Consider the following 24,389-nt stretch of genomic DNA (forward strand, 5'->3'; position numbering starts at 1 on the left):
GACAAACCATAAGAGACTCTTAATCACAGGAAACAAACAGGGTTGCTGGAGGGGAGGTGGGGGTGGGGGGAATGGGGTAACTGGGGGATGGGCATTAAGGAGGGCACGTGATGTGATGTGCACTGGGTGTTATATGAGACTGATGAAGCACTAAATTCTATCCCTGAAACTAATACTACACTACACAATAACTAAATTGGTTTTATTTTTTTTAAGATTTTATTTATTCACGAGAGACACACAGAGAGGCAGAGACTCAAGCAAAGGGAGAAGCAGGCTCCATGCAGGGGGCCCAATGTGGGATTCGATCCCGGGACCCCAGGGTCACACACCAGGCCAAAGGCAGACGCTCAACCACTGAGCCACCCAGGCATCCCACTAAATTGGCTTTAAATAAAAATAAAAATAATAATGATGATGAGCTGACAAAAGAAGAGGCAAATAAGGCCTCTGTGCCCTGGCCACACAGGCCTTTAACGATATCAGATTGATTCATTCATTCCTTCAGCTGTTGATTCAACAAACATGGAATGGACGCCTGCTATATACTGAGCACCAGGATGGGTGCTTCAGGGACTTGAAAACAAATAGGACATTGTCCCTGCCTTTGCCCCTAGTGTGACTATAATGCAATGAGATAAGTGAAAATAAAATTTTTTTTTAGGGCAGCCCGGGTGGCCCAGCAGTTTAGCGCCGCTTTTAGCCCAGGGCCTGATCCTGGAGACCCGGGATCGAGTCCCACGTCGGGCTCCCTGCATGGAGCCTGCTTCTCCCTCTGCCTCTGTCTCTAGCTCTCATTCTCTCTGTTTCTCTCATGAATAAACAAATAAAATCTTTAAAAAAAAAAAAAGGAGACATACACATCTTAAAAAAAAATTTTTTTAGGTATAAACAGAATGTCTTAGGACCAGAGGAGGGGGGATCCCTGGCTGGCTCAGCAGTTTAGTGCCTGCCTTCGGCCCACAGCATGATTCTCGAGCCCCAGGATCGAGTCCCACATCAGGTTCCCTGCATGGAGCCTGCCTATGTCTCTGCTTCTCTCTCTCTGTCTCTGTCTCTCATGAATAAATAAAATCTTAAAAAAAAAAAAGGGACCAGGGGAGGACTGACAACCTGCATGATGAGAGAAGGGAGTTCAAGAAAGGTTTCATGGAGGCTACATGGAACCCAGACCTGCGGGATGCTCAGCCTGTGGCCAGGAGGAGAAGCCGAGGGAAAGGCATGCCCAGCAGAGGGAACAGCAGGAGCGGGGCACGGAGGCCTGAGGTGCCCACAGGGCTGGGGGATTCCGAGCCTCCCTGTATGGGTCACCACACACTGTGCCCACAGAGGGAGACAGAAGGATGGGAAGAAGAAAAGGTCATTTGGGGTCAGATGGGTGACAGCGCCGGAGTTGGGGCTTTATTCTGTGAACGCTGAAAAGTTAAGGGGATTTTGAGCCTCGTCTGCTCTGGGTTTTAGAAATAACTCCGGGGGAGGAAGGAACAAGGACATGGCCTGGGAGGCTGTCCCAAGGCGTGACCTGATCTTTGAGGTCCTTTGTTGGGGGGCCCAGGGGTAGCTGGGAGGGGGCGCGGAGTGCAGCCGGAGAGGGCCAGGGCTCCCCTGGCAGGCAGGGACAGAAGCCCACAACCCTGCCACCACCAGATTGGCCACTCGATTTAAATCTCATCGGCTAAGAGTTTCCAGGAAGGTTTCTTTGGGGCGCAGGTGGAGTTCTGCTAATAGATCCCTGTGTCATCCTGAGCATCTGAAGTACTGGTCGGGGCCAGCAGGAGCGGGGCTGTGGCTGGGGACCCTGGAGGGGGGGGATGGACACGAGGGGATGCCCTCCAGCGTCCTGGGAGGGACAAGGGGACACTGGCAGCGCTGGAGTCCGTGGTCGGAGCCCAGGGGTGTGAGCAGGGTCGCAGGCGACGTGAGACAAGGATGCCTCTCTGTGGAACAGCTTGGGGGAGGTCGGCGTGGGCCGTGAGCCTCCAGGGAGGTCAGGACGGGGGCTTGGGAGCAAAAAGCCGGGGCTGGACGCCTCGACCTGGGAGAAAGGTATTTGCATCGCCTGTAAACTGCAGCATCAGTGGCCGGACCGGGCCTGGGGACCCAGGAAGGCCTCGGGGACGAGCTCCGCCTGGGGCAGGGACGGGGGGTGCAGAGAGCAGGTGAGAAGCCCAGAGCTGGGGCCCGGAGGCCGACCCCGGGAAGGGGTCTCTAACGTGAAGGGCGCTGCCCACGGCCTGTGCACAAGCACATTTCACAGCCGTTGATAAACCGCATCGCACAGGCCCATCCCCCCGGCTCACAACCGTCTGGGGTCACAAGGGGAAGTAGCGCTGTCCCCTCTGCAGACAGTCCTCCCAGGATGAGGTCCCCAGGGGGGTGGCTCCCAGCAACCGGGCTCCCAGGCTCCAATTTCCACCCCCAAGGGGAGCGGCTCAGGTAACGAGGATGCACAAACCGGCCAATTCTCCAGGTGGCATCTCCGTGCACCGAGACCCCGGCGGGACGCAGGAACTGCAACCGCGGCTGATGCCACCGTGCGTGTCCCTCCGGGGCCACGAAACCCTAGGACTTTCCGGGAACCGCTCTTTGCCTCGCCCCTGGTCTGCTTCCTTGCTCTAAGTCTCGACTCCTCGACAAGCCAGTGGAGTTCCCCGAGGGCAGCGATGGTGGTCTGTGCTTTCTGACCCCGCACCGCCTGGCAGGGCCGGGCACGGAGGAGGCGCTTTCAGAATCCCCACTGAGGGGCGCCTGGTGGCTCAGCCGGGGAACCGGCTGCCTCCCGCTCAGGGATCCCAGGGTCCTGGGATCGAGTCCCGCATCGGGCTCCCCGCAGGGAGCCTGCTTCCCCCTCTGCCTGTGTCTCTGCCTCTCTCTCTCTCTCCTTCATGGATAAATAAGTAAAATCTTTAAAAATAAAAAAACAACAACAAATAATTGTGTTGAATGTGGTAAAGTGAGCTGTTAAAGGAAACCTCAGACGTAAGTCACTGCTGCCACTTTTTTAAAACTGCCCTTTCAAAGCAGGAGGTTGGGAAATTAGCTAATTTCCACCTGCATAATCAACCAGCGACAACTGATCATGAACAATCTGGCTACTTTTTAAAAATATTTTATTTATTTATTTATTCATGAGAGATACAGAGAGCGAGAGAGAGGCAGAGACACAGGCAGAGAGAAAAGCAGGCTCCATGCAGGGAGCCCCATGCGGGACTCGATCCCAGGGCTCCAGGACCACGCCCCGGGCCTAAGGCAGATGCCCAACCGCTGAGCCACCCAGGGATCCCCCCAAATCTGGCCACTTTTTGCTAGAAATCCACAATTTCTTTGCATGTTTAGAGATTAGGACAGGTGCCTTCCTGGCTAGTACCCCCTAGACCCATCCTCTCTCCCTCTTTACCTTGTTGTCTCTCTCTGTTTCACCCCAACACACACACACACACACACACACACACACACACACACACGTGAACCTGCTGGACTCCAGCCAATGCAAAACACAGCCTCTCCTGCTCTCCTGCTTGGTCTGCAAACCCAAATGCAGCTCTCCAGGAAGGCCAACAGGGCCCGTGTGGGAGGGCTCCCGTCTCCAGACAGCAGGGGCCTCCAGAGCCCTCTCCACATGTAGCGCGGCCCTATTGGGGAGCAGTGTTGCCCTGGCATCCCACGAGCCTCACATTGCCTAGTCACTGACACCCAGGGGACCACATACAGCAGGAGAGAGAATCGAGAGCTTCTGTCTCTGGGCAAGCAAAGCCTCCGCCCCGTGCTGTTGGCCTGTGGCTCCTGCCTCCTCCGGGGTCTGGGCCGCGGGCCGCGCGTCTGCTCAGCCAGCCACCGAGCACGATGAAGGTCAAGGAGGGTGCGGGTTCCCTCAGAAGGCTCTGTCAGAGGCCACCGGGCTCACCGGGTCCTGGATTCTGTGCCCCGGCATGATAGTCCCTGCTCCTTTTATCCTGAACCACCCCCAGTCCAGGCATCAGGCCACTTTATTTTGAAATGGTAAACCCTGGGGACACCTCCCTTTGGCTCAGGTCATGATCCCGGGGTCCTGGGATCGAGTCCGCATCAGGCTCCCTGCTTCTCCCTCTGCCTATGTCTCTGCCTCTCTCTCTCTGTGTCTCTCATGAATAAATAAGTAAAATCTTTAAATAAAAAAATAATAAAATAAAATAAGATGTAAACCCTGAAGGTGGAGAGTCCAGAAGGAAAGAAGTGTCTAAAGCAAACAACTGGAGAAGCAGCTTGGGAACCTCTGTGAAGGACTCCGAGGCTGGTGTAAGGAGAATTCTGTGCAAAGGCCCTGAGGTCTGAGCCCAGGAAGCCCAGGGAGGACATAAGGCAGCGAGGGAGGGGGTGTTGAGCCAGGAACTTCACTTTCTCTCCCTCCTCCATATAATGATTTCCAAAAGGTCCTAAAGAAAGTGAGAGCAGCTGTTTTGCCCCCGGCCACCATCTGCTGGTGATAAATATTTTATGAACCTCAGGCATTTGAGAGGTGGCTCTGAAGTTACATTAGAAGCAGAAGTGGCTGTGGCTCCCAAAAGGTAGGATGACTCCACCCCTAGTCCCACCTGGGGGCACAGGACGCAATCCCCAGGGAGTCTTTGCTTTTAACCCACCTCCAGCTCACAGGTGACTCAGGAGACCTGGACTCCCTACCTGGAGCCTGCAGGGTGCAAAGTGCCCCGGGGGCACTCAGACTGCTTACCAGGAGTTTCTAGAGTTTTCCACGAGTCCTCCCTACCAACAGGATTTTGGAAGGCCCCACAAAATACCATGCGCACAGGTGGCTGGTGACAGCAGCAGTTGCAGTGACTCTACATACAGCTCTGCGTACAGACAGGCAGGCTGCGTGCTGGAGATCTCTGATGTGAGACTGAAACCCCTAAGGCAGCGAGGAGATAAAAATCTCCAGTGGGGCACCTGGGTGGTGCTGGTTGGGTGCGAAACTCTTGGTTTCGGCTCAGGTTGTGATCTCGGAGTCGGAGTCGTGAGATCCAGCCCCGTGCTGGGCTCCCCAGCGGAGCAGGGAGTCTGCGTGAGATCCTCACTGCCTCTCCCTCCACCCCTCCCCACCCCTGATACAGCAATAAATATTTTTTTATTTAAATCTTCAATAAATGGGACGCCTGGGTGGCTCAACAGTTGAGCATCTGCCTTCGGCCCAGGACGTGATCCCGGGATCGAGTCCCACATCGGGTTCCCTGCATGGAGCCTGCTTCTCCCTCTGCCTGTGTCTCTGCCTCTCTCTCTGTGTCTCTCATGAATAAATAAATAAAAATCTTTAAAAATCAATCAATCTTCAATAAATAGCAACCAAAGGTCTCAAAAACCAGATCTCAGAGGCTATTTGGTGGCACCCCCCCTGACTACCTAAGGACACCTCATCTGATTCCCCACCAAGAACGGGTCTGCCTGTGGAGCCCCCTGGCTTCCAGACCTTTCCCTGCCTCTTGCTAAGGAACCGTCCCAGTGATGCAGCAGGTGGACCCCAGCTCCTCTCCCTCCCCTGCCCTCCCCCCTCCATCCCTCCTTGATGTCTCTCTCTCCTTCCTTCCCTCCCTCCCTTTATCTTTCCTTCCCTCCCGCTGGATACTCTGGCTCTTTCTCACACCTGGCCCATCCGTGACTTCACCCCCAGTCTAAACACGGTTCCAGAGATGCCAGAGTCCTCCTCAGCCTTTCACCACCGAGGTCCATGAAAAGCACCACCCAGGGGCCTCCTTCCTGCCCCTACCCCCCTGCCTTCCGCTCCCCTGGCTGAAGGGGAGCCCCATGTCATCGCACCCCGTGCGTTCCTAGTGCTTTCAGGCTTGAAGACGGCCCTGACCAGAACCCCACGACGTGGACAGGGGGTTCAGGACGACTCCACCCATTCCTGGCCTCTCCTCTGCTCCCATGCACCCCCTCCCATGGCTTCAAATACCACCTACAGGAGGAACATCCCCAAGTCTACACCTGTGTCCCCAGGCTACCACCCTATGGCTCCTTCCCCCTTCTGTGGGTGACTGATAGACAGCTCGAGCTCACCACGCTCCAAGCCAAGCACCCGGTCTTCCCACCCGCCTCCCCACCAGCAGTCTCCACTCAGATCGCCAAAACGCCACCCCTCCAACTGCGCGGGCTTTGACGTCTCTTGGCTTGGCAGGCCGCCGCACGAGCCTGGGTGCTGCCGGGCCGGGGGGGGGGGTGTCTCACGTCTTGCACAGGAATCCCCCCCCATCATTTTCTCCACCTCCCTCCTGCTACCGTTGCCCCCCACCAATTCCATCCCTGACACTACAGCCAAAGAGTGATCCCCTTACTATGTAAATCAGGCCGTGTCACTCCTCCCTCGAAACCCTGCAGTGGCTCCCGTTTGACCTCAAATATAAGTCAGTCACACCCTGTTCTATTAGGCCCCAGGTGACACCCCAGCCTCTCTGGCCTCTTTGCTGTTCCCTGAACCCCGCCCCCCAGGCACACTGACTGACCCTTCTCACTAGAATGTTCCCCGCCCCCATAGCCACATGCCTCCCCCGCTCCCCTCCTTCCACTTTGTTTAAACATCAGTTCCTCCAAGAGGCCTGCCCTAACCAATGTGCTCCCCTGCCCATGCTCTGTCCCTTCTATTTCCTACACAATCATTTATCATCCAGTTTACTGTTATGTTTGCTGCTTTCCCCCCCACCCACCCACCCACTGGAATAAAAGCCCCACAGGAAGAGGATCATTGCCTACAGCACAAGGGCTTAGAACAGCTCCTGGCACATAGCAGATGCTCAATAAATATTTTCTGAAAGATGAAATATTGCTTCCCAAGGTCACAGGGCTCTGAATGGTACAGAGGAGGCTGGAATCCTGGCCTGCAGACTCACAGACAAGCTCTTAACATTTCTTAGCTATTTAAGTTTATGAAGGTGGGGCTCATAGTCTCACGGGAGGGACCAGGCAATAAGCACATACATTTATGTCAAGTGATGCTCAGGGCTCGGAAGGAATAGATGGTGAATAAGAGAGAGACTGGGCGCAGGGGGTGAGGCCACTGTTTTAAAAGGGGCTATTGATTTCGAGCAGAGACTTGAAGAAAGGGAGGGAGTTACCCATATAGGTCAAGTGGAGGAAGAACATTCTAAGCAGGCAGGGCAGGAAGTGCAAAGGTGCTGAGACAGGAGGGTGCTTGGTGCATGTGAGGCCCCAAGGGAAGGCCAGTGTGGCTGAAGGATGAACGATGTCACCTGATGGTGCTGACTTTAAAATCTAAACCTGCTGTAACAACCCTCACGTGGAAGCCGCCCAGAAGTCCACCAACAGTAGAACAGGGGCAGCCCGGGTAGCTCAGAGGTTTAGCGCCGCCTTCAGTCCAGGGTGTGATCCTGGAACCCCGGGATGGAGTCCCACGTCAGGCTCCATGCATGGAGCCTGCTTCTCCCTCTGCCTGTGTCTCTGCCTCTCTCTCTGTGTGTCTCTCAAGAATAAATAAATAAAATCTTTAAAAACAAACACTAGAACAGGTGAACAATATAGAGACCCCACAGAGCAGTGAGAATCACGAGGTAAGCTACATGCCGCCACCTGGATGGATCTCACCTAGTTTGATGTCATTCGGGTACAGTTTAAAAGCAGGCAAAACTAAAATACATTTGCAAGGTGCACACCAAGATGATAAAGCTACAAAGAACAGCCAGGAAACCACTACCACGAAAGGGGAGATACAATCAGGGGTGCAGGATACAGGGCTGCCCATACCGATCTCTTGCCCCGGGGGGTGGTTACAAGAATACTCACTCTATAGTTGTTTATACTGTACATATTTTTACATTTTTTTTAGCTTCTGCTATCACATATACAAGCCTGAATTTCTTCAAGTTAAGAAAAAAAGTAATTAGTAAGGGGAATTCAGTAAACTCTTACCACCTTGCCGGCAGTAGGGCGGTACTTCAGATGCACACACTGTCCTGCCAAATTTATTCCCTTAAAAAAAGCCCCAAAAGAACAGAGTGCACAGTATATAACTGGCACAAAACAAATACACATCAAGCAGGCTAGAAACGACTTCGATCACTCACAAAACAGTTTACCCAGCACTGAAGCACAATTTACTTTTTAAACAAAGGTGTAGTGATAAGATCACTTCAAGATATCTAGAGAACAGAAAGCTTCCAGAAAGCCTCCATCACGTGATGCATGAGAGACCGAAACTTCCATCTTCTCAGGAATTTCCAAAGTCTCTGAGGCTGACTCATGCAACTCGCAAAAGGGAAAGGGGGTTTGCTGGAGGTTGCCTACGAAGGGAACCTTTAACAAGCCATCCTCGGGACACCTGGGTGGCTCAGCGGTTGAGCATCTGCCTTGGACTCAGGGTGTGATCCTGGGGTCCCCGGATCAGGTCCCACATCAGGCTCCCTGCGGGGTGCCTGCTTCTCCCTCTGCCTGTGTCTCTGCCTCTCTGTGTGTGTGTGTCTCTTGTGAACAAATGGATAAAATCTTTAAAAACAAAAAATGAGCCATCCTTATGGGAACCTCGACTGGGTGACTCCTTGGGAAAGCGTTTACCTCCTACTCATTGGACCTGAGGCCCCTTCTGGGAACTGGGCCCTTGACCCACGCCTCTCTCTTCCCCCATCTTTCAAGAAGGTAAGAAGTCCATCCAGGCTTTGCAATGGATTCTTCGAGCAAGCCTGGAGCCCCTCCTTGCAGTGGGGATGGTCTATGCCTCGAGCAAGCCTGGAGCCCCTCCCTGCAGTGGGGATGGTCTATGCCTCAGCAGGCACTTCCTCTGAATCACCATCTGGCCAGGCCTCCAGGCCTTGCACCTGCAGGTTCTGCAGGGAGTCGTGGCTGAGCTGTGTTAGCTCGGGGAGCCCTGCCCACACTCTGGGAAAAGAATCCGGCCATCTGGGCCCCGGTCTGAGAGATCTCACTGGCACGAACACTTCAGCCAACGTTTCTTTAAGCCCTTCCAAGGGCAGAAGACAATTTATTCAGCTCCGAGGTCATGTGAGTCCATGCTGTGCGATGGAAAGCACACATGTAAAGGATCACTGTCCCTCCGGGGCTGGTGGTGATGGCCTTTCGAGTGTCTTAAACCCACCACCTTTCTTTCCCACAGGCACCTGCTTTCAGCAGCCCCAATACCGAAAAATGGGCCCAGGGGTTCTCGACCATAACTCGGGGCAAGTCTCAACTGCAAACACAATCTCTCGCACGTACCACCTAAGCAGCTAGTCACACGTCTCGCTGTGTGCTAGGCAGCCCCTGCTCTTCCTACGGCGCTGAAACATAAAAGGGTTTGAGTCCCAGCTCAGCCAGGTATGCCTCTGCGCCAGCTCCTGAAGCTCTAGGGCCTCGGTTTCTTCAACCATCGAGTCAGGATGACAGGCACGACAGTTGAGCCCCATCACCCCCATATTTGCACATTTACCCACTTACTAAAGTTTATCTGGCACCCCAAACCGATACTGGTGGTGCCTTCGCAGCACTCTAGGGGCACGTCCCCGGCTAGGGTCCAACAAGACGATGCTCTGATTTCTCACATCAGCTCTCACGATGTAGACAAGCGTCCTTGTCGTGGTATCTTTAGTGCCACTTTTTTTTTTCATTTTCGTGCTTTTTATTGGTGATTTTGCTGTTTAGGACGGCCCCCAAGCATAGTGCAAAAGTCCTAAAACACATGTTAGATAAGCCTCGTTCGGGAGTCAGTGATGGTGCTGTTGGCCGGGAGCTCAACGTGAATGAATCAACAACATCCAGACAACAAGGTGTTTTGAAGCAGAAACACACAACATAAGATCCATAGTGAGCAGCTGACCAATCGACCGGCAGGACCCTGACCCTGGATTTTCCCGGATTTGGGAGAAATGGTTCGGCAGCCTATCATGCTGCACCTGCAGGGACTATAGAACAAGGCTGCCATGCGTGGCAGGAACTGCGTGTGCCTCCAGGGTCATGGCCAAGAAGTGGATCCAAAGACGGTACCAAGCCCGCTTCGGCCCCAAGCAGGACCCCTGGAGGTGGGCCCCAAGCAGGAACCCCAGGAGGTGGGCCCCAAGCAGGAGCTCCAGGAGGTGGGCCCCAAGCAGGACCCCCTGGAGGTGGGCCCCAAGCAGGACCCCCTGGAGGTGGGGGAGCTGCCCGGGAAAGGCTCCCGACCCGGCCCCTGCGCCCTGGGCTGGTACTGCAGCAGGAGGCACGCACGCTGTGCCCTCAGAGGCCCGGGAAATTCCAGCCTGCCGCCCCCCCTCGAGGCCCGGTTCCATTCCTTCTCGGAATCACGACCCCCCAGGGCCACGTGCGATTTTGTTTGTTTTATTTCCCCCTCCGGGAACTCCAGGCACCGTGGCAGGAGGGACGGCCGGCTGCTCCCGGGGCACTGGCCGCAGATCCACAGGGGCCTAAGTTCTGTGCAGGGACCGGAGGCTCGGGGGGCCCTGGGTGGGCTCAGGGGGGATCCCGAGCGCGGGCTCCCTGCGAGGAGCAGGCTTCTCCCTCTTCGTCTCTGCATCTCTGTGTCTCTTATGAATAAATAAAGTAAAATCTTAAAAAAAAAAAAAAAAGACCAGAGGCTCAGGGAGGGGGTGCATGGAGAAGAGCCGGGAGCTAAGCAGTGTGGACACTCACGACACGGTTCACGAGGTGGCTTGACAGCCACGGACCAAAACTGAGCCACAGAGTAATTCTCTCCCTTTGTCCTTGGGCTTGTCAGTAACAGGACGGGCGCAGGGCTTACCTGTTCTCTGATAAAACTCGGAGATCCGAGTAGGTAAACACTAAAGCCTAAGACTGTACTTCCCGGAAACACTTCAGAGGGCCCCTGGGAACTAGGCCTCAGTGTGTGGCATTTGCATGGCACTTCCTTCACATGGCCCTCCGGACCTCGATGGCTGTCCGTCCGGGATGTCACAGGGCAGTGGACTCTGGCACCTGACCACTTGGACATCGCCCTGCTCAAAGGCTGATGGTAGCTGTGCCTCCAGAATCATATCAGTTCCAGGGCCACAACTCATGTTGGGGGGAGGCGGGGGGGTGGTTTATAAGTTTTATAAGGCAAGAGCACACCTTCACCATGGATGGAAGGAAGCCATGCTATAAAATCGAAAAAAATCCCAAAGCTCTGAACTCAGACATTTTCCCAAAGGTACCCTATAGTGGGTTGAATAGTGCCCCCCCCCCCAAAAAAAAGACATGCCCAAATCCCAACCCTGGGTTCCTGTGAATGTGACTTTCATCAGAAACAGGGGCTTTGCTGATGTGATTAAGGATCTTGAGAGGAGATCAGAGATCAAGCTGGATTTACGATGGACCCGAAATGCAATGATTGGTGTCCTTACAAGAGCAAAGAGAGGGGTATTTGAGACAGAGGAGGAGAAGCACATGGAAGAAAACAGAGGCAGAGACCAGAAGTGGCCGGCCAGAAGCCAAGGACACCACCAGCCACCAGAAGCTGGAACCTGCAAGAAGCAATTGTCCCTAGAGTCCTCCTGGCTTCCAGCACCGTGAGAACACATTTCTGTTGGTTTAAGCTACGAGATTCGTGGTAATGCATCGTGCCAGCCCTAGGAAACCATGATACACACCCCATTCGTTTCTTTTAATTAGTAGCATGAAATCTTGAGCCAAAAAGTCATTCACTACTTTACAAATGACCAAAGCCATTACATCCCAAAACAATCCATGTGTCCTCAGAGCACACATGGTTTGTTGTGGTTTGATCACCATTTATTTTAGGCACAGAGGCAGGGTAGAGAAGAACGGCGTGCAGAACCTCAAACCTTCCAAGATGATTAAAAGAAGAGCCTTCTAGGACTCTGTCCTAAAGTTGGAGTGAAGGCGAGAAAACTGAGACTGAACCAAACCTCTGGCTGTCCTTGGGCCTGAAACCTGGAGTTAAGGTCAGGCCCCAGGTCCTTTCTCCAGACCTGTTTTTAAGCTGCCTGGCATGAGAGATGACTGCTCACCTATTTGCTGCTGAAACAGCCCTGGGCAGCTAAGGAGCTGGACAAGCAGCTGTGATTCACACGCCCTGGGCCTTCAGGTTCCTTCCCTGGACCCCGACGGTCTCCCTGCTCCTAGAGTCCAAGGCAGACGAGTTCAGCTGACACAAGGCCATAGGCAGAGGACAACTTGTGTCAAGCCTGAAACAGCCCTGCAAGATCCACTTCTAAGTCTGATTTCCCAGGCCGCCTGCCTGGCTGGCTCAGTCCATTGAGTGTCCAACTCTTGATCTCGGCTTAGGTCATGATCTCAGGGTTGTGAGATTGAGCCCTGAATCAGGCTTTGCCCTCAGCAAGAAGTCTGCTTGAGGATTCTCTCTCCCTCTCCTTCTGTCCTTCCCCTTGTTGGCATGTGCACGCTCTCTCTTTTCAAACAAATAAATGAATCCTTTTTAGGGGCACCTGGATGGCTCAGTGGTTGAGTGTCCACCTTTGGCTCAGGTCATGATCCCAGGGTCCTGGGATCGAGTCCCATATCGAGCTCCCCGCAGGGAGCCTGCTTCTCCCTCTGCCTGTGTCTCTGCCTCTCTCTCTGTGTCTCTCATGAATAAGTAAAATCTTAAAAAAAAATTTTTTTTTGTTGATTTCCCCATTTTGTAGAAGAAAAAAAAAAACTAAAGTTTGAGGAAAGTAAGAGAGGTCCTCCTCCAAATCCCACAGTTAGTTAATAACTGAAACTAGGACTCAGGTCTCCTACGTCCCACTGGGCTTGGGTCATGGGTCCAGGTTGCTTCCACTTCTAGGTAAAAGAACTACACCCATGAAGGACATGGAAGAAGGGAAGGAATAAGGGGCCAAGACACACGGGAGCTAAGGCTACTGATATCCACCTATTTCTCGTCCATAAATACTACAAGTTACTTTTGGAAAATATTTGGTAGTTTTCCAAATCTTCTATAGTGCCAGGCATGAACTTGGAAGCCTGATAGACATGGATTCAAATTCTGGCGCTCCAACTTACCAAATGTGACTTTGAATCCATTTAAACTCTCTAAGCCTTGAGTTCCTCCTTTATAAAATGGAGATAAATAACACCTATTTCATCCAGTCCTAGGGATGACTAATGACAAAAGATATGCAAAGAAACCTCATTGGTGCAATGACATCCGCCCAGGATTCATCATTTCTATAAAGTTAAGAATGAAGGTGGATGCAGTCATGAGAGACACATGGGGAGAGGCTTCAATTCTATGACTGTTTTCTTAAGGTGGACGGGTATACGTGTGTTGGCTCTACTAGTCTTTTTAGCATTTTGTTTTATTTTTTTTTAATTTTTAAAGGATTTATTTATTTATTTATTTATTTGACAGAGAGAGAGAGAGAGAGAGAGAGGTAAAGGGAGAGTGCACAAGTAGAGGGGTGGGGGAGAGGGAGAGGGAAAAGCAGGCTCCTCACTGAGCAGGGAGTCTGACACAGGGCTCAATCCCAGGACTCTAGGATCAAGACCTAAGCTGAAGGCAGACGCTTAAATGAGTGAACCACCAGGAGCCCCTATAGCATTTTGTTTTAAATACATTTTTTAAAAATTATACATAGAAATTAACAAATGAACAACTCTTATTGTAATCGTTATCAATCAAAAAGTAGATTTTCAGTTAATTTATGTCAAGCACTATGCTGAGCACGGCGAGGAACAGTCCGGTGAGCTGGGTTGACCCCCCCATTCTAGGTTAGAACCTCCAATCTGGCTGGGATTGCAGCACCCAGCTGAGAACTGTAATAACCAGAGGTAAGTGCCCCGAGCGGGAAAGAGAGAATAAGGAGACGCCACAACTGCTTGGGGAGACTTTCTAAGGCTTCCACACAAAGGTGGCAACTGAAGTGGGCCTGAAGACCAGAGTAGAAGCTTAAGAAGTACAAAACATGACAGGATGCCTAGCTAACAAAATATGGGATCAGCAAAGACCCCGGGGTGGCGGGGGGATCTGCATGACTGGACCCATCACAGGCAGAGACCAGAAAATGCAGAATCAGACAAGCCAGGGAAAGAAGCGTGAAAACAGGCACGGATGGTCAGCACAGAGGTATGGCTCACACACTGAGAAAAGAACATCAGATTTCTCTTCCTTGTGACTTTCAAGACAGCAATGTTCATGGAATCGGGCAGGGGCCAGAAACCAGATTTAAGGGGCACCTGGGTGGCTCAGTCGGTTGAGCCTCCAACTCTTGATTTCAGCTCAGGCTATGATCTGAGTCGTGGGATCCGGCCCTGTGCCCAGCTCTCTGCTTAGCAGGGAATCTGCTTGGGATTCTCTCTCTCCCTCTGCCCCTACCCCCTCTAAAATAAATAAATCTTAAAAAAAAAAGATAAGAAAGAAAGAAGAAAGAAAGAAAGAAAGAAAGAAAGAAAGAAAGAAAGAAAGAAAGAAAGAAAGAAAAAAGAGGAACCAGATTTCATGGTGCATGGGTCATAAAGAAGAAAGTGGGGGTGGGGAGGCACAGTTGACAACCCCTTCAAGACATTTGTGCTCAACACACAAAAAAAGCACAGGATGATAACTGATGGGCTTGGCAATATCAGGATGAATTTCCAGGCAGGGGGAAGCCTCGGTATATTTCTAGAAAAAAGGAGAAAGAAAGAACTAGTGGAACAGAAAAAAATATAGACAAACCAGACAAGGAACAGGTATTTCCCTTCAGGTATAAAGTTCCAGAAAAGGCAAAAAGAAAGAGGTTGAAACATAAAAGACATGATCAGATCAGCAAAGGAGATGAGACTCTAAGAGCTGCTTTTCTTGAACTAACAAGAATCCCTGGTGCGTTTTGGAAGAGGCCTGCAGGTGACCGTGGACACAAATGACACACATCATTCCCCCAACCACACCTCTTCCAGGCACTGGTCCCTTGGGGCATGAAACAATACTTGAAAACCACTGCTTTACCCTAAATGATTTAGTTAGGAGGAGAGCTTATACACAAACCCCCCCACTTTTTTTTAATAAATGAAAAAAGAAAAAGACCTAAAGAATGAAGTTCTCCATAAAATAAAAATTAAGACCATCTGGCCACATGATTTCACCACATCAAGATTTCAAACCAGCCACTTTGGGAAACAGCCTGGCAGTTTGTCAAAAAGTTTAATGCAGCATTCCCGTATGACCCAGCCATCCCACTTTTAGGTATACACCCAAGGTAACTGAAAACATACGTGCACACAAGAACCTGTACACAGACGTTCACAGCCAAAAAGGGGAAACGACCCAAGCCGTCCATCCGTTGGTGGATGGATAAATAACATGCAGCGAAGCCAAACAGAAGAACACTATTCAACCTTAAAAAGGAATGCAGCGCTAATAAATGCTAAAATGCGGATGAAACTCAAAAACACAATGCTGAGTGAAAGAAGCCAGGTGCCAAGGCCGCATCGTGTATGATTCCATTTATACACAACGTCCAGATTAGGCAAATCCAGGAAGATAAGAGAGCAGGTCAGTGGTTGCAGGGGATGGGGTGGGGGCAAGGCAGGGAGAGTGGCCAGGGATTGCTAATGGGTGTGGGGTTTCTTTTGGGATTGATGAAAATGTCCTAGATTAGATAGTGCCGATGACTGCACAACGGTGTCAATATACGAAACACCACTGAACCTCCCACTTTAGAATAAATAAACAAAAAGTTTCCAACTAGACCTGCTGATGACTTGAGTAAGAAGGAAGATACAGGAACCCATACACACGCCTAACCCTGCTTCTTCCCAAATCTGTGTTGCCTTGAAATGAGGCCAGAGCTGACATGAAACCACAGAAGCCCAGTCCACTCCTGGTCACATGCTCAGAGGAATAACAACGATGAGTGACTGTAACTAGAATTTACAGGGCGCTTACTGTGTGTCAGACGCTCGACTAACCACTGTACGCGGCTTAGCTCATTTCATTTCTCGCTGCAACCCTTTGAGGTACACACTGTTATCCTCCCCATTTTACAGATGAGGAAATTAAGGCACAAATAAGTTTCCTAATTAGTGCCCGGTCACCCAGTTGGGATCTTCAACCCCAGGCAATCTGACTCACGAACACCATGCCATTCCGTCCCCGAACGACTCTGTCTTCTTAAGATCCCTTGCAAAATTCATCGACTTAACGATGTAAACCGGGGCAGGTCAAGAGTTTAAAATAACCAACACTATTAACTCAAATAGCCATCTGGGGATGGAAAATTGGAAAGACCCAAGGCACCAAGGATGAGTGCTGTTATTTCTCGTTACAGTGAATGTTGACAAGCTGCACGTACAATCGAGCATGAAATTCTAGATTGCTGCCTACTTCTTTTAAGATTTGGAGTGGTTTACTAGACACCCCCCTGCCCATAGTACCCTCATAATCTAGGTTTCTGGCTGAAACCGTCAGCAAGAGTGTGTACAATTGTTTCTATAGATAAGACGAACATGACACGTAAATTCACATACGTGTGCGCTCACTGCACAGGCAGATGGTCAATTTGAAATCCTAAATCCTAGGAGTGGGGGATGAATAAGCACAAAGCAATCCAAGAGAACTGCCGGGGTGGGGAGAGGCTTGGGAACCAGCAATTAGGAGGGGGCAGGAAGGATAAAGGTCACTCCTTGAGGCGAGCTTGGGGGGAATCAGAAGGTTGGATCGTTCCCAGAGCTGCCAGGATGCCTGTCTGATTAAATCAACGAGCAAGGAGTGTTTCATATGCTGGAAAATGCCAGCGGACAGGCAGTGAGGGGTGACGTAAGGCCTCAAAAGTCAAGGGAAGTGTTGGGACTTGACAGAGGAGGAAAAGGTAAATTATGCTTTTGAGAAGTTGTGAAAGGCTCCTCGGGGCAGCCGCATGTTTCACAAGCAACCCCGGCTTCGGGCCTCATGCACTGCTCCCTAGTTTCATTTTAAATCCAGGGCTTGTGTCCTGGAACCTCCACGGGGGTCCTCACGACGGCGACAGCCCCCAGCTGGGGGGGGGGGGTGGCCCGGCCGGAGCCGAGCAGGCGCGAACCTTGCAGCCTGCGCTCCCTGAGCGAGCCCGCCGGGTCGGCCGGGACAGGCTGCGCCCTCAAGATGCGCGCGGTTGTGGGGTGCTTTCTTTTTTTTTCTTTTTAATGTGAAAAATATTTCCAGGGCTCGGTCACCTAAGTCGCCTTTTCTTTGGTCACAGCACGCAATGCGGAGCGTCCAACTTTCTGCTGGGGCGAAGCAGAAACGCACGGTCGCCCGCGTCACCGAAATCCACCTGGTGAATCCACGGCGACCACGCGTCACCCAGTGGGACCCGCCGCGACCTCCCCCCTCCACCCCCCGCGGCCCGCGCCCCTCCCAGGTCCCTCCCCGCGGGCGCAGGTGCGACCCGAGGCCCCGGGGCTGCAGGGCGGGCTCCGGGGGGGGGGGTGCGGGGGCCCGGCGCCCCGGGGCGCGCTCACCGGACCAGGGGCTCCTTCTCCGGCGCGCCGGGCTCCTCCAGGCACCTGCACGGGCAGCAGCAGCACACGGTCCTCAGCCAGCCCCGCGGCCCCATGCGCGGCGACGAGCCCCGCGGGCGGAGCGGCCGGAGCGGGGCGGCGTGCAGGTGCGGGGCGGCGTGCAGGTGCAGGGCGGCGTCCAGGTGCGGGGCAGCGTCCAGGTGCGGGGCGGCGTGCAGGTGCGGGGCCGGCTCCGAGCGCATCACGCCGCGGCGGGGACGCGGGCGAGGCCGGGACGTCCCCTCGGCCAGAGCTGCGCGGCCGCGCGCCTCCCGCCCCCGGGCCTCGTTAGGGCCGCGTCTCCCCGGGTCTTTAACTCCCCGGACGCAGGTGCGGGGGGGGGGCGGGGGGGCGGCGTCCCGCGCCGCGCGGCTGCTGCCCTAAGGAGGAAGCGGGCACTGCAGGCGGCGGGCACCTCGGCCGGGCGGCCCGGGGGGCGGGGGGGGGTCACGCAGCACGAGGCTGGGCCGCATCCATTCATACGTTTTATTGGCTTGGCTCCCCGGGAAGGAAAGGCCCTAAGGCCCTCCTCCCACCCCGCCCCCAGCGCCGTGGAGGCCGTTCTTTCCTTCTCCACCGGGCCAGCCCCGCGGGGTAAAAGCAGGACGGCACCGAGGGCTTGCTTTCCTTTCACAGTTTTTTTATTATTATTATTATTTTTTAAGTCCTCTCCACGCCAACCGGGGGCCCAAACCCAAACCCGGATCGAGAGGCCCACGCTCCGCCGGCTGAGCCAGCCAGACGCCCCCAGAAGCGGGTTTTTTCCAAGTACTATATTCACCATGGTTTTTTTTTTTTTTTTCTTTTCTTTTCTTTTTTTAGTCGTTTTCAAACCCCCGAGCCCTTAAATAACTCCCTCGGAGGGACGCCTGGGTGGCTCTGTGGTTGAGCATCTGCCTCTGGCTCAGGGCGTGACCCCGGGGTCTCAGGATCAAGTCCCGCATGAGGCTCCCCACAGGGAGCCTGCGTCTCCCCCTGCCTGTGTCTCGGCCTCTCTCTGTGTGTCTCTCGGGAATAAATAAACAAAATCTTAAGAAAAAAAAAAAATAGACCCCTCAGAACAGGCCACCTTTAGCATTAGTTTCTTGCCATTATCCAGGGCTATTTAGGTACTCATGTATATATGTATGCTTGTAGAACTTGGAAGTACTGGGCTTACATCCCCCCCCCTTTTTTTTCCAAACAGTGGTGCACTGCACACATTTGCACCCTGGCTTGTTCCACTCAGTAGATCCTGGAGACTGTCCCACAGCAATAAGTGGGTATCTTCCTCTGTCATTTCAAGTTTTCTATTATGCAGTCATACGGATGCCCATATGTTATTCCATCAGACCCCCCCATCTACCGACATTTCAGTTCATTCTGGCCTTTTGTCATTAAAATAATGCAGCAATGAGCATCCTTGAATCATGTGTTTGGACATGTACATCTATTGAGTAAATGCTTGGCAGCTAAATGCTGGGTCTTGGTAAGATGCCTTTTTAAATTTTAATGCATCTTGCCAGTTTGCTCTCTGGGGAGGCGATTGCAATTTGTACTCTGACCAGCAACATATGAAAGTAGCTATTTCCCTATCCCCCCACCAATCGGTACCATCTAATTTTTCATCTTTGCCAAACTGATTTATTCAACAAATACTTAATAAGCATCTGTTATGTGCCAGATTTGTGCTAGGCTCTGGGGGAAACAGCGGTGAACAAGAGAAACAAAAATCCCTATTCATTTGGGGCAAACATTCTAGGAGAGTTAGACAAGCAAACCAAGTGTGTTCTTTAGTGTGTTAGACGGTAATGCAGGCTATGGAGAAAAATAAGGCAGGGAAGGAGACAAGAAGTGCCAGAGAGGGGTGTGTGTGTGTGTCTGTGTGTGTGCGCATGTGAGTGTGTCCTGGGGAGAGGGATGGTGCCTACACTTAAATGGAGTGGTCACAGGAAGCCTCCTAATATTGTGACATTTAAGCCAATACTTGAAGGAGATGAGCAAGCTTAGCTATGATATCGCGAGGGAAGAGCATTTCAGGGAGAGTGAGACTGTGCAAAATCCCATGAAAAGGAGAATTCTAGGGACTCTGGAGAGAAAGGGGGCCAGGAGAAAGTAATAGGAAATGATGGAACGTGAGACCTGGTAGGACTTTGCAAGGATGCTGGACTTTGCTCTGAGTTAAGCTCAGATTTGGAAGTTTTTGAGTGGAGGGAGCGATGTGATCTATCTAGATGGCAAAGGGCTCCATTAGCTGCTATCTTGAGAAGAAACTGAGTGCAGAGGCTGTTCAAGGGATGCGAACAGAGGCTATTCTAAAGATTCAGGGGACAGACCAGGGAGGTCGCGGTAGAGGTGGTATGGACTCTGGATGGAATTCGAAGATAGAACCAACGAGATTTGCCAAAGGATTGGAAATAGGGTGTGAAAAAAAAGGAAGGAGTGACTCTAAGGTTTCAGGTTGACAAGCTACGAAGGTTCACTTGCCATTGATGGAGATAGAGAGGAGTGTGGGGGGAGCAGGTTTGCAGGGGTGAGGAGGAAGAGCAAGAGTTTATTTTCTCAAGTGTCCATTCTCATGGGCATTCATTTTTTTTTAGATTTTATTTATTCATGAGAGACACAAAGAGAGAGAGAGAGGAGAGAGAGAGGCAAAGACACAGGCAGAGGGAGAAGCCAGCTCCCTGCAGGGAGCCCGATGCAGGACTCGATCCCGGGTCTCCAGGATCATGCCCTGGGCTGAAGTTGGCACGAAACCGCTGAGCCACCTAGACTGCCCGAAGTATATTAATTTTTTAAATGTGTTGCGACACCTAAGTGTGTCCTATTCTGGCTACGTTATGAAGCTGAAGGAACTTATCAGTACGTGCTCATTGACAGGCTGGCTATGGAAGGATAGAGAGTAAGAGGAGCTTCCTAACACCTTGACTTAGTTGGAGAGATGGGATAAAGACCCATGATGAAAAGCCAACATTACAGGGTACCAGCTGTTGCCAGGCAGCACAGGGCTGTGGGCTCAATCCCAGCTCCACATCATTTATCACTTGCAACCATGGCAAGATGGAGGCTAAATGTTGTTCTTTTTTTTAATATTTTATTTATTTATTCATTAGAGACAGAGAGAGAGAGAGAGAGAGAGGTGGAGACACAGGCAGAAGGACAAGCAGGCTCCATGCAGGGAGCCTGTTGTGGGACTCCATCCTGGGTCTCCAGGATCATACCCTGGGCCAAAGGCAGGTGCCAAACCGCTGAGCCATCCGGGGATCCCTCTTTTTTTTTTTTTTTTAAGATTTTATTTTTTTATTCATGAGGACACTGAGAGAGGCAGTGACATGGGCAGAGGGAGAAGCAGGCTCCCTATGGGGAGCCTGATGAACTCCATCCCAGGACCCCGGGATCACAACCTGAGCTGAAGGCAGATGCTCAACCGCTGAGCCACCCAGGCGTCCCTAAGTGTTGCTCTTGACAGTAAACTTGCCCCGGCTGGAAAACCCCTCAGGAGAATGCGCTAGTTCCTAAAATTGGATTTTGAATGTGAGTCAATCCACCTAGGTTAAGTAGAAAGTGGGTAAAGAGGGCTGCCAAGATGTGAACTCAGCCAGCAAGATGATGCAGGCTAGGGCCTGGCCGCTACTGTTAACAACTGGAGTTGGATTTATTGAGTCGATAAATCAGAGAAGGTTTTCAGCCCTTGGAAACTGTAGGTGCTCTGCTCCTTTGCTGGTTTTGCTCTTAGACAAGTCACTAAATCTTTCTGAACCTCGATTTTCTTGTCTGTGAAATGGAGATGATGAACCGGGCCCAGCTTAACTTGACACAGTCCTGAGATTCAAATGAGATAGTTTGAAAACCATAAAGTTCCTGAGAAATGTCAAAGTTCAACACTATTGATCAAATCCAGTATAGGCCTGTGGGGCGAATGTCGGTTCCAATACTACTTGGCTTACTCATGACAGTATTTCTTTCCACGTTTGTACCTCTGCAGTGTGTGGGCATCTTTTATGTGGTCTGTTTCAGATGAGACATTTCTAGAAAACCATGGAACCGCATCTACTTAACGTCATCAGGAAGTTAATCCCCTGACTTACCAAGAATCACGTATACTGTTTGCCTGCTCTAACAATTATTAATATTTTTCTTTTAAAATTAATTTTAGGGATGCCTGGGTGGCTCAGTGGTTGAACGTCTGCCTTTGGCTCAGGGCATGATCCCAGGGTCCTGGGATCGAGACCCACATCGGGGACCTTTGCCTGTCTCTCCACCTGTCCCCGTGCCTCTCATGAATAAATAAATAAAAATCTTTAAAACTATTTTAAAATTTTTAAATTTAATTTAATTAATTTTAGGTTTTAAAACTTATAAATGAAATGTTCCCCTAAAAAAGTTGAAACAGTACAGCTGGTTTCTTCTGACCACGACCCACACTCCTGTTCATTTTCTCCCCTCTCCAGAATAAGCTGGTTATCACTACAATTCCAACCTTTTCCAGACACACATGCACCTGTGGGCCTGTGAGATGTTCATAGAGCATTGTCATGTGTGTCGTTATTTTTGGCAGTGTTTTGTGTTAGTATAAAAGGTGCATGTGAAGCTGCCAACCTTCTCCACCTAATAATCTGTCTTGGATGTCTCTCTTTATTAGCACATGTTAGACTACCTCATTCATTTAACTGCTATGAGTATTCTGTTTATCAGCTTTCCAAGGGTTGTTAGATCTGTGTCTCTGCTTGGCTCGTCTTCCCAGAAGTTAAATACCCTCCTGATTTCCTTGGCTTGTTTTTTGTTTTTTTTTTTTTTTGGGGGGGGGGTTAATTGCACCTTGGATGGGAATAACAATGTTACCCAGCCCTCCAGCCGTAGCTGCCAGGTAGCTGAGACCACGTTTTTGGTGAGCCTATTTCCTGTTCCAGACCCCACTTGCAGGAGAGCAACGTCGTTCCTTTTTTTAGAGTGATGCTAGATTGTTCCTACTACCCAGGTTGATGCCAGCACCATCCACCGCAGAAGGTGACAATGACATTAACCAACAACCCCTGGGCACCCGATGTTGGGGGAGTAAGCAGCCCCCCGGGGCAGGTGGTGACTCACAGACCCATCAGCCGCTTGTTTTCAGGGCAGCACTGCTGGCCCATGTTGGCAGATTTCTCCAGGGCAGGAGAGACCCTAGAGCCTGCTTTGAAAACAGCTAGTATGGTCTAAGAATTTATTGATGACTTGTGAGAGTTGGAGGAAAAGACAGACACAGGGCAGGAAAAATTAGGAAATCAAATCCCTGAGCTCCCAACAGCACATCAGGCGTGCACTCCGCAGGAAGCTCTGCTTGCAGCAACATAGTTTAAGCCACTGTCGTTCATATATTCATTCAACAGATATTTATCGAGTCAGGCCCTGAGGAGCCCATGGTGAACTAGAATGTGGACTCCATCCATGTAAACAAGGACTTCGTTTTGTTCTCACAGTATCCCCAGCACTTGGAACAGTGTGGGGTAGGGACTCACTAAACAGAAGGGTGTTCGGCATCACAGCACCTAGAACAGTGCAGGCACGTGGTAAACACTTAAGAAAATGTATTGAGAAAAAAAATTTAAAAAAAAAAAGAAATTGTGTTGAAGAAATGTGTGAAAACAGGGGCACCTGGGTGGCTCAGTCGGTCAAGCATCTGCCTTCAGCTCAGGTCATGATCCCAGGGTCCTGGGTTCGAGCCCCACATCAGGCTCCCCGCTCAGTGGGGAGCCTGCTTCTCCCTCTCCCTCTGCTGCTCTACCTGCTTGTTCTCTCCCTCTCTGTCAAATAAATAAATAAAAATCTTTAAAAAGAAAACAAAAAGAAATGTATGTCAACAGAAAAGGAGCTATTTCGTGAACGCAGGGTTTGCATGAAGTTATGTTTAATTTCTGAAGAGCTACTCGAATCCAGTAGAGAGCTAGAGGACACTCTTCCTTATAGGAAACAGATTATCTTCTGAAACAAGCCAGTATCCCGAGCCGACCTGAGCATCATCACTCACCCTAAGTGGCCCAAGGTGGACAGCTAACATGCCTCCTGATTCTGGAGAGGTCACATCAGGGAGTGAAATGACTGGATGTCAGCAAGGTAAAAGCCAGCCAAGGGTCCCCTTTGGGTCTCTGGTCTCTGCCTCTGCAGTATGCCTCACGTCTCCTTCCGGTAACTTTGTTTTCCTTTGAGGAACACCCTCCTCCAGTCCCATGGGTGGGGGATGACGATGAATGTACTCCCCCCATCCCTCAGACCCTGACCTCCAATGAGGGATGGGCATGAGACCAAGACGGGCCTAGGAGACACTCTTCCTGAAATTTGCATCTGAAGGATAAGGAGCCAAAGATGAAAGCATGGCTGGAATTGAGACATGAACTATTTTCAAAACAGCATTCTCAAGAAAAGGCCCAACAGCAGTTGCTATCTAGATGTCTGGAGCTTTCCCGTTCCTGTATTTTCCAAAACCCAGTTGTTCTGTTTAGCTTGCCCATCATTCTGTGGGTTACTCCACCACTTGTTGAATCAATAATTTTTTCTTATTTATTTATTTATTTATTTATTTATTTATTTATTTATTTATTTATTTTGCTTAAAGTTAACAAGGGTCAGATTCTGTTGCTTTCAGAGCTCAACCCATACAGTCCCACTGAGGAGGGTTAAGAAAGAAGAAAAGGGATGATTGTGCTCAGAGAGAAAATCATTTAAGAACAACTGTTATGGAGGCTGTACAGAACAGTTCAAAGTTGGATGAAGTCAGGTGAGATTTTTGTCTGTTTCTTTGCTTGATTCCTCCTTCTTGAAGAGAAATTGATAAGATCCGCCATCTGAGAATCCGTCAGTCTTTTCACTCCATGGTTTTCCATAATGCAAAATACTTTCCATATTTTCACACTCTTTTTATTTGGTACAGTCTGTGGATCGATTTCACCTCCTTCCCTCCCCCAAAATGTGTACTCAGAAAACTTTAATAATCAGTCTTTGCTCCGAGGGGACACCTGGGTGGCTCGGCAGTTAAGCATCTGCCTTCA

At 51.0% G+C, this 24,389-nt stretch overlaps 2 protein-coding genes and 1 long non-coding RNA gene across 3 annotated transcripts in view; 2 read left to right on the forward strand and 1 right to left on the reverse strand.

The window, feature by feature from the left end:
- Positions 1-20,583, reverse strand: part of MREG (melanoregulin) — a 65,085-nt gene extending 44,502 nt beyond the window's left edge. Inside the window, exon 1 of the mRNA XM_055345058.1 lies at positions 17,347-20,583. Coding sequence (XP_055201033.1) covers positions 17,347-17,588 — 242 coding nt within the window. The 5' untranslated portion in view covers positions 17,589-20,583. The remainder of the gene's footprint in view (positions 1-17,346) is intronic.
- On the forward strand, positions 8,301-9,671 carry LOC129522733 (uncharacterized). Its single transcript, XM_055345059.1, has 2 exons — positions 8,301-8,979; positions 9,092-9,671. Exons 1-2 carry the CDS (start codon positions 8,482-8,484, stop codon positions 9,197-9,199), a joined length of 606 nt encoding a protein of 201 aa, XP_055201034.1. The 5' UTR covers positions 8,301-8,481; the 3' UTR covers positions 9,200-9,671.
- On the forward strand, positions 14,333-21,674 carry LOC129522734 (uncharacterized). The gene is made up of 3 exons (XR_008666972.1): positions 14,333-16,715; positions 17,085-17,266; positions 21,521-21,674. It is a non-coding gene; the product is annotated as an uncharacterized LOC129522734 (long non-coding RNA).
- The last annotated feature ends 2,715 nt before the right edge of the window (positions 21,675-24,389 follow it).

Source organism: Nyctereutes procyonoides, unplaced genomic scaffold (assembly GCF_905146905.1).
Source record: "Nyctereutes procyonoides isolate TBG_1078 unplaced genomic scaffold, NYPRO_anot_genome, whole genome shotgun sequence".
NCBI classification, from domain to species: domain Eukaryota; kingdom Metazoa; phylum Chordata; class Mammalia; order Carnivora; family Canidae; genus Nyctereutes; species Nyctereutes procyonoides.

Bases quoted from the DNA above. Each gene is read 5' to 3' on its own strand.
- LOC129522733 (XM_055345059.1), top strand. From the start codon at position 8,482: ATGAGCCATCCTTATGGGAACCTCGACTGGGTGACTCCTTGGGAAAGC. The intron at 8,980-9,091 runs GTGAGTCCATGC...TCTTTCCCACAG, and splicing joins TTATTCAGCTCCGAGGTCAT to GCACCTGCTTTCAGCAGCCC.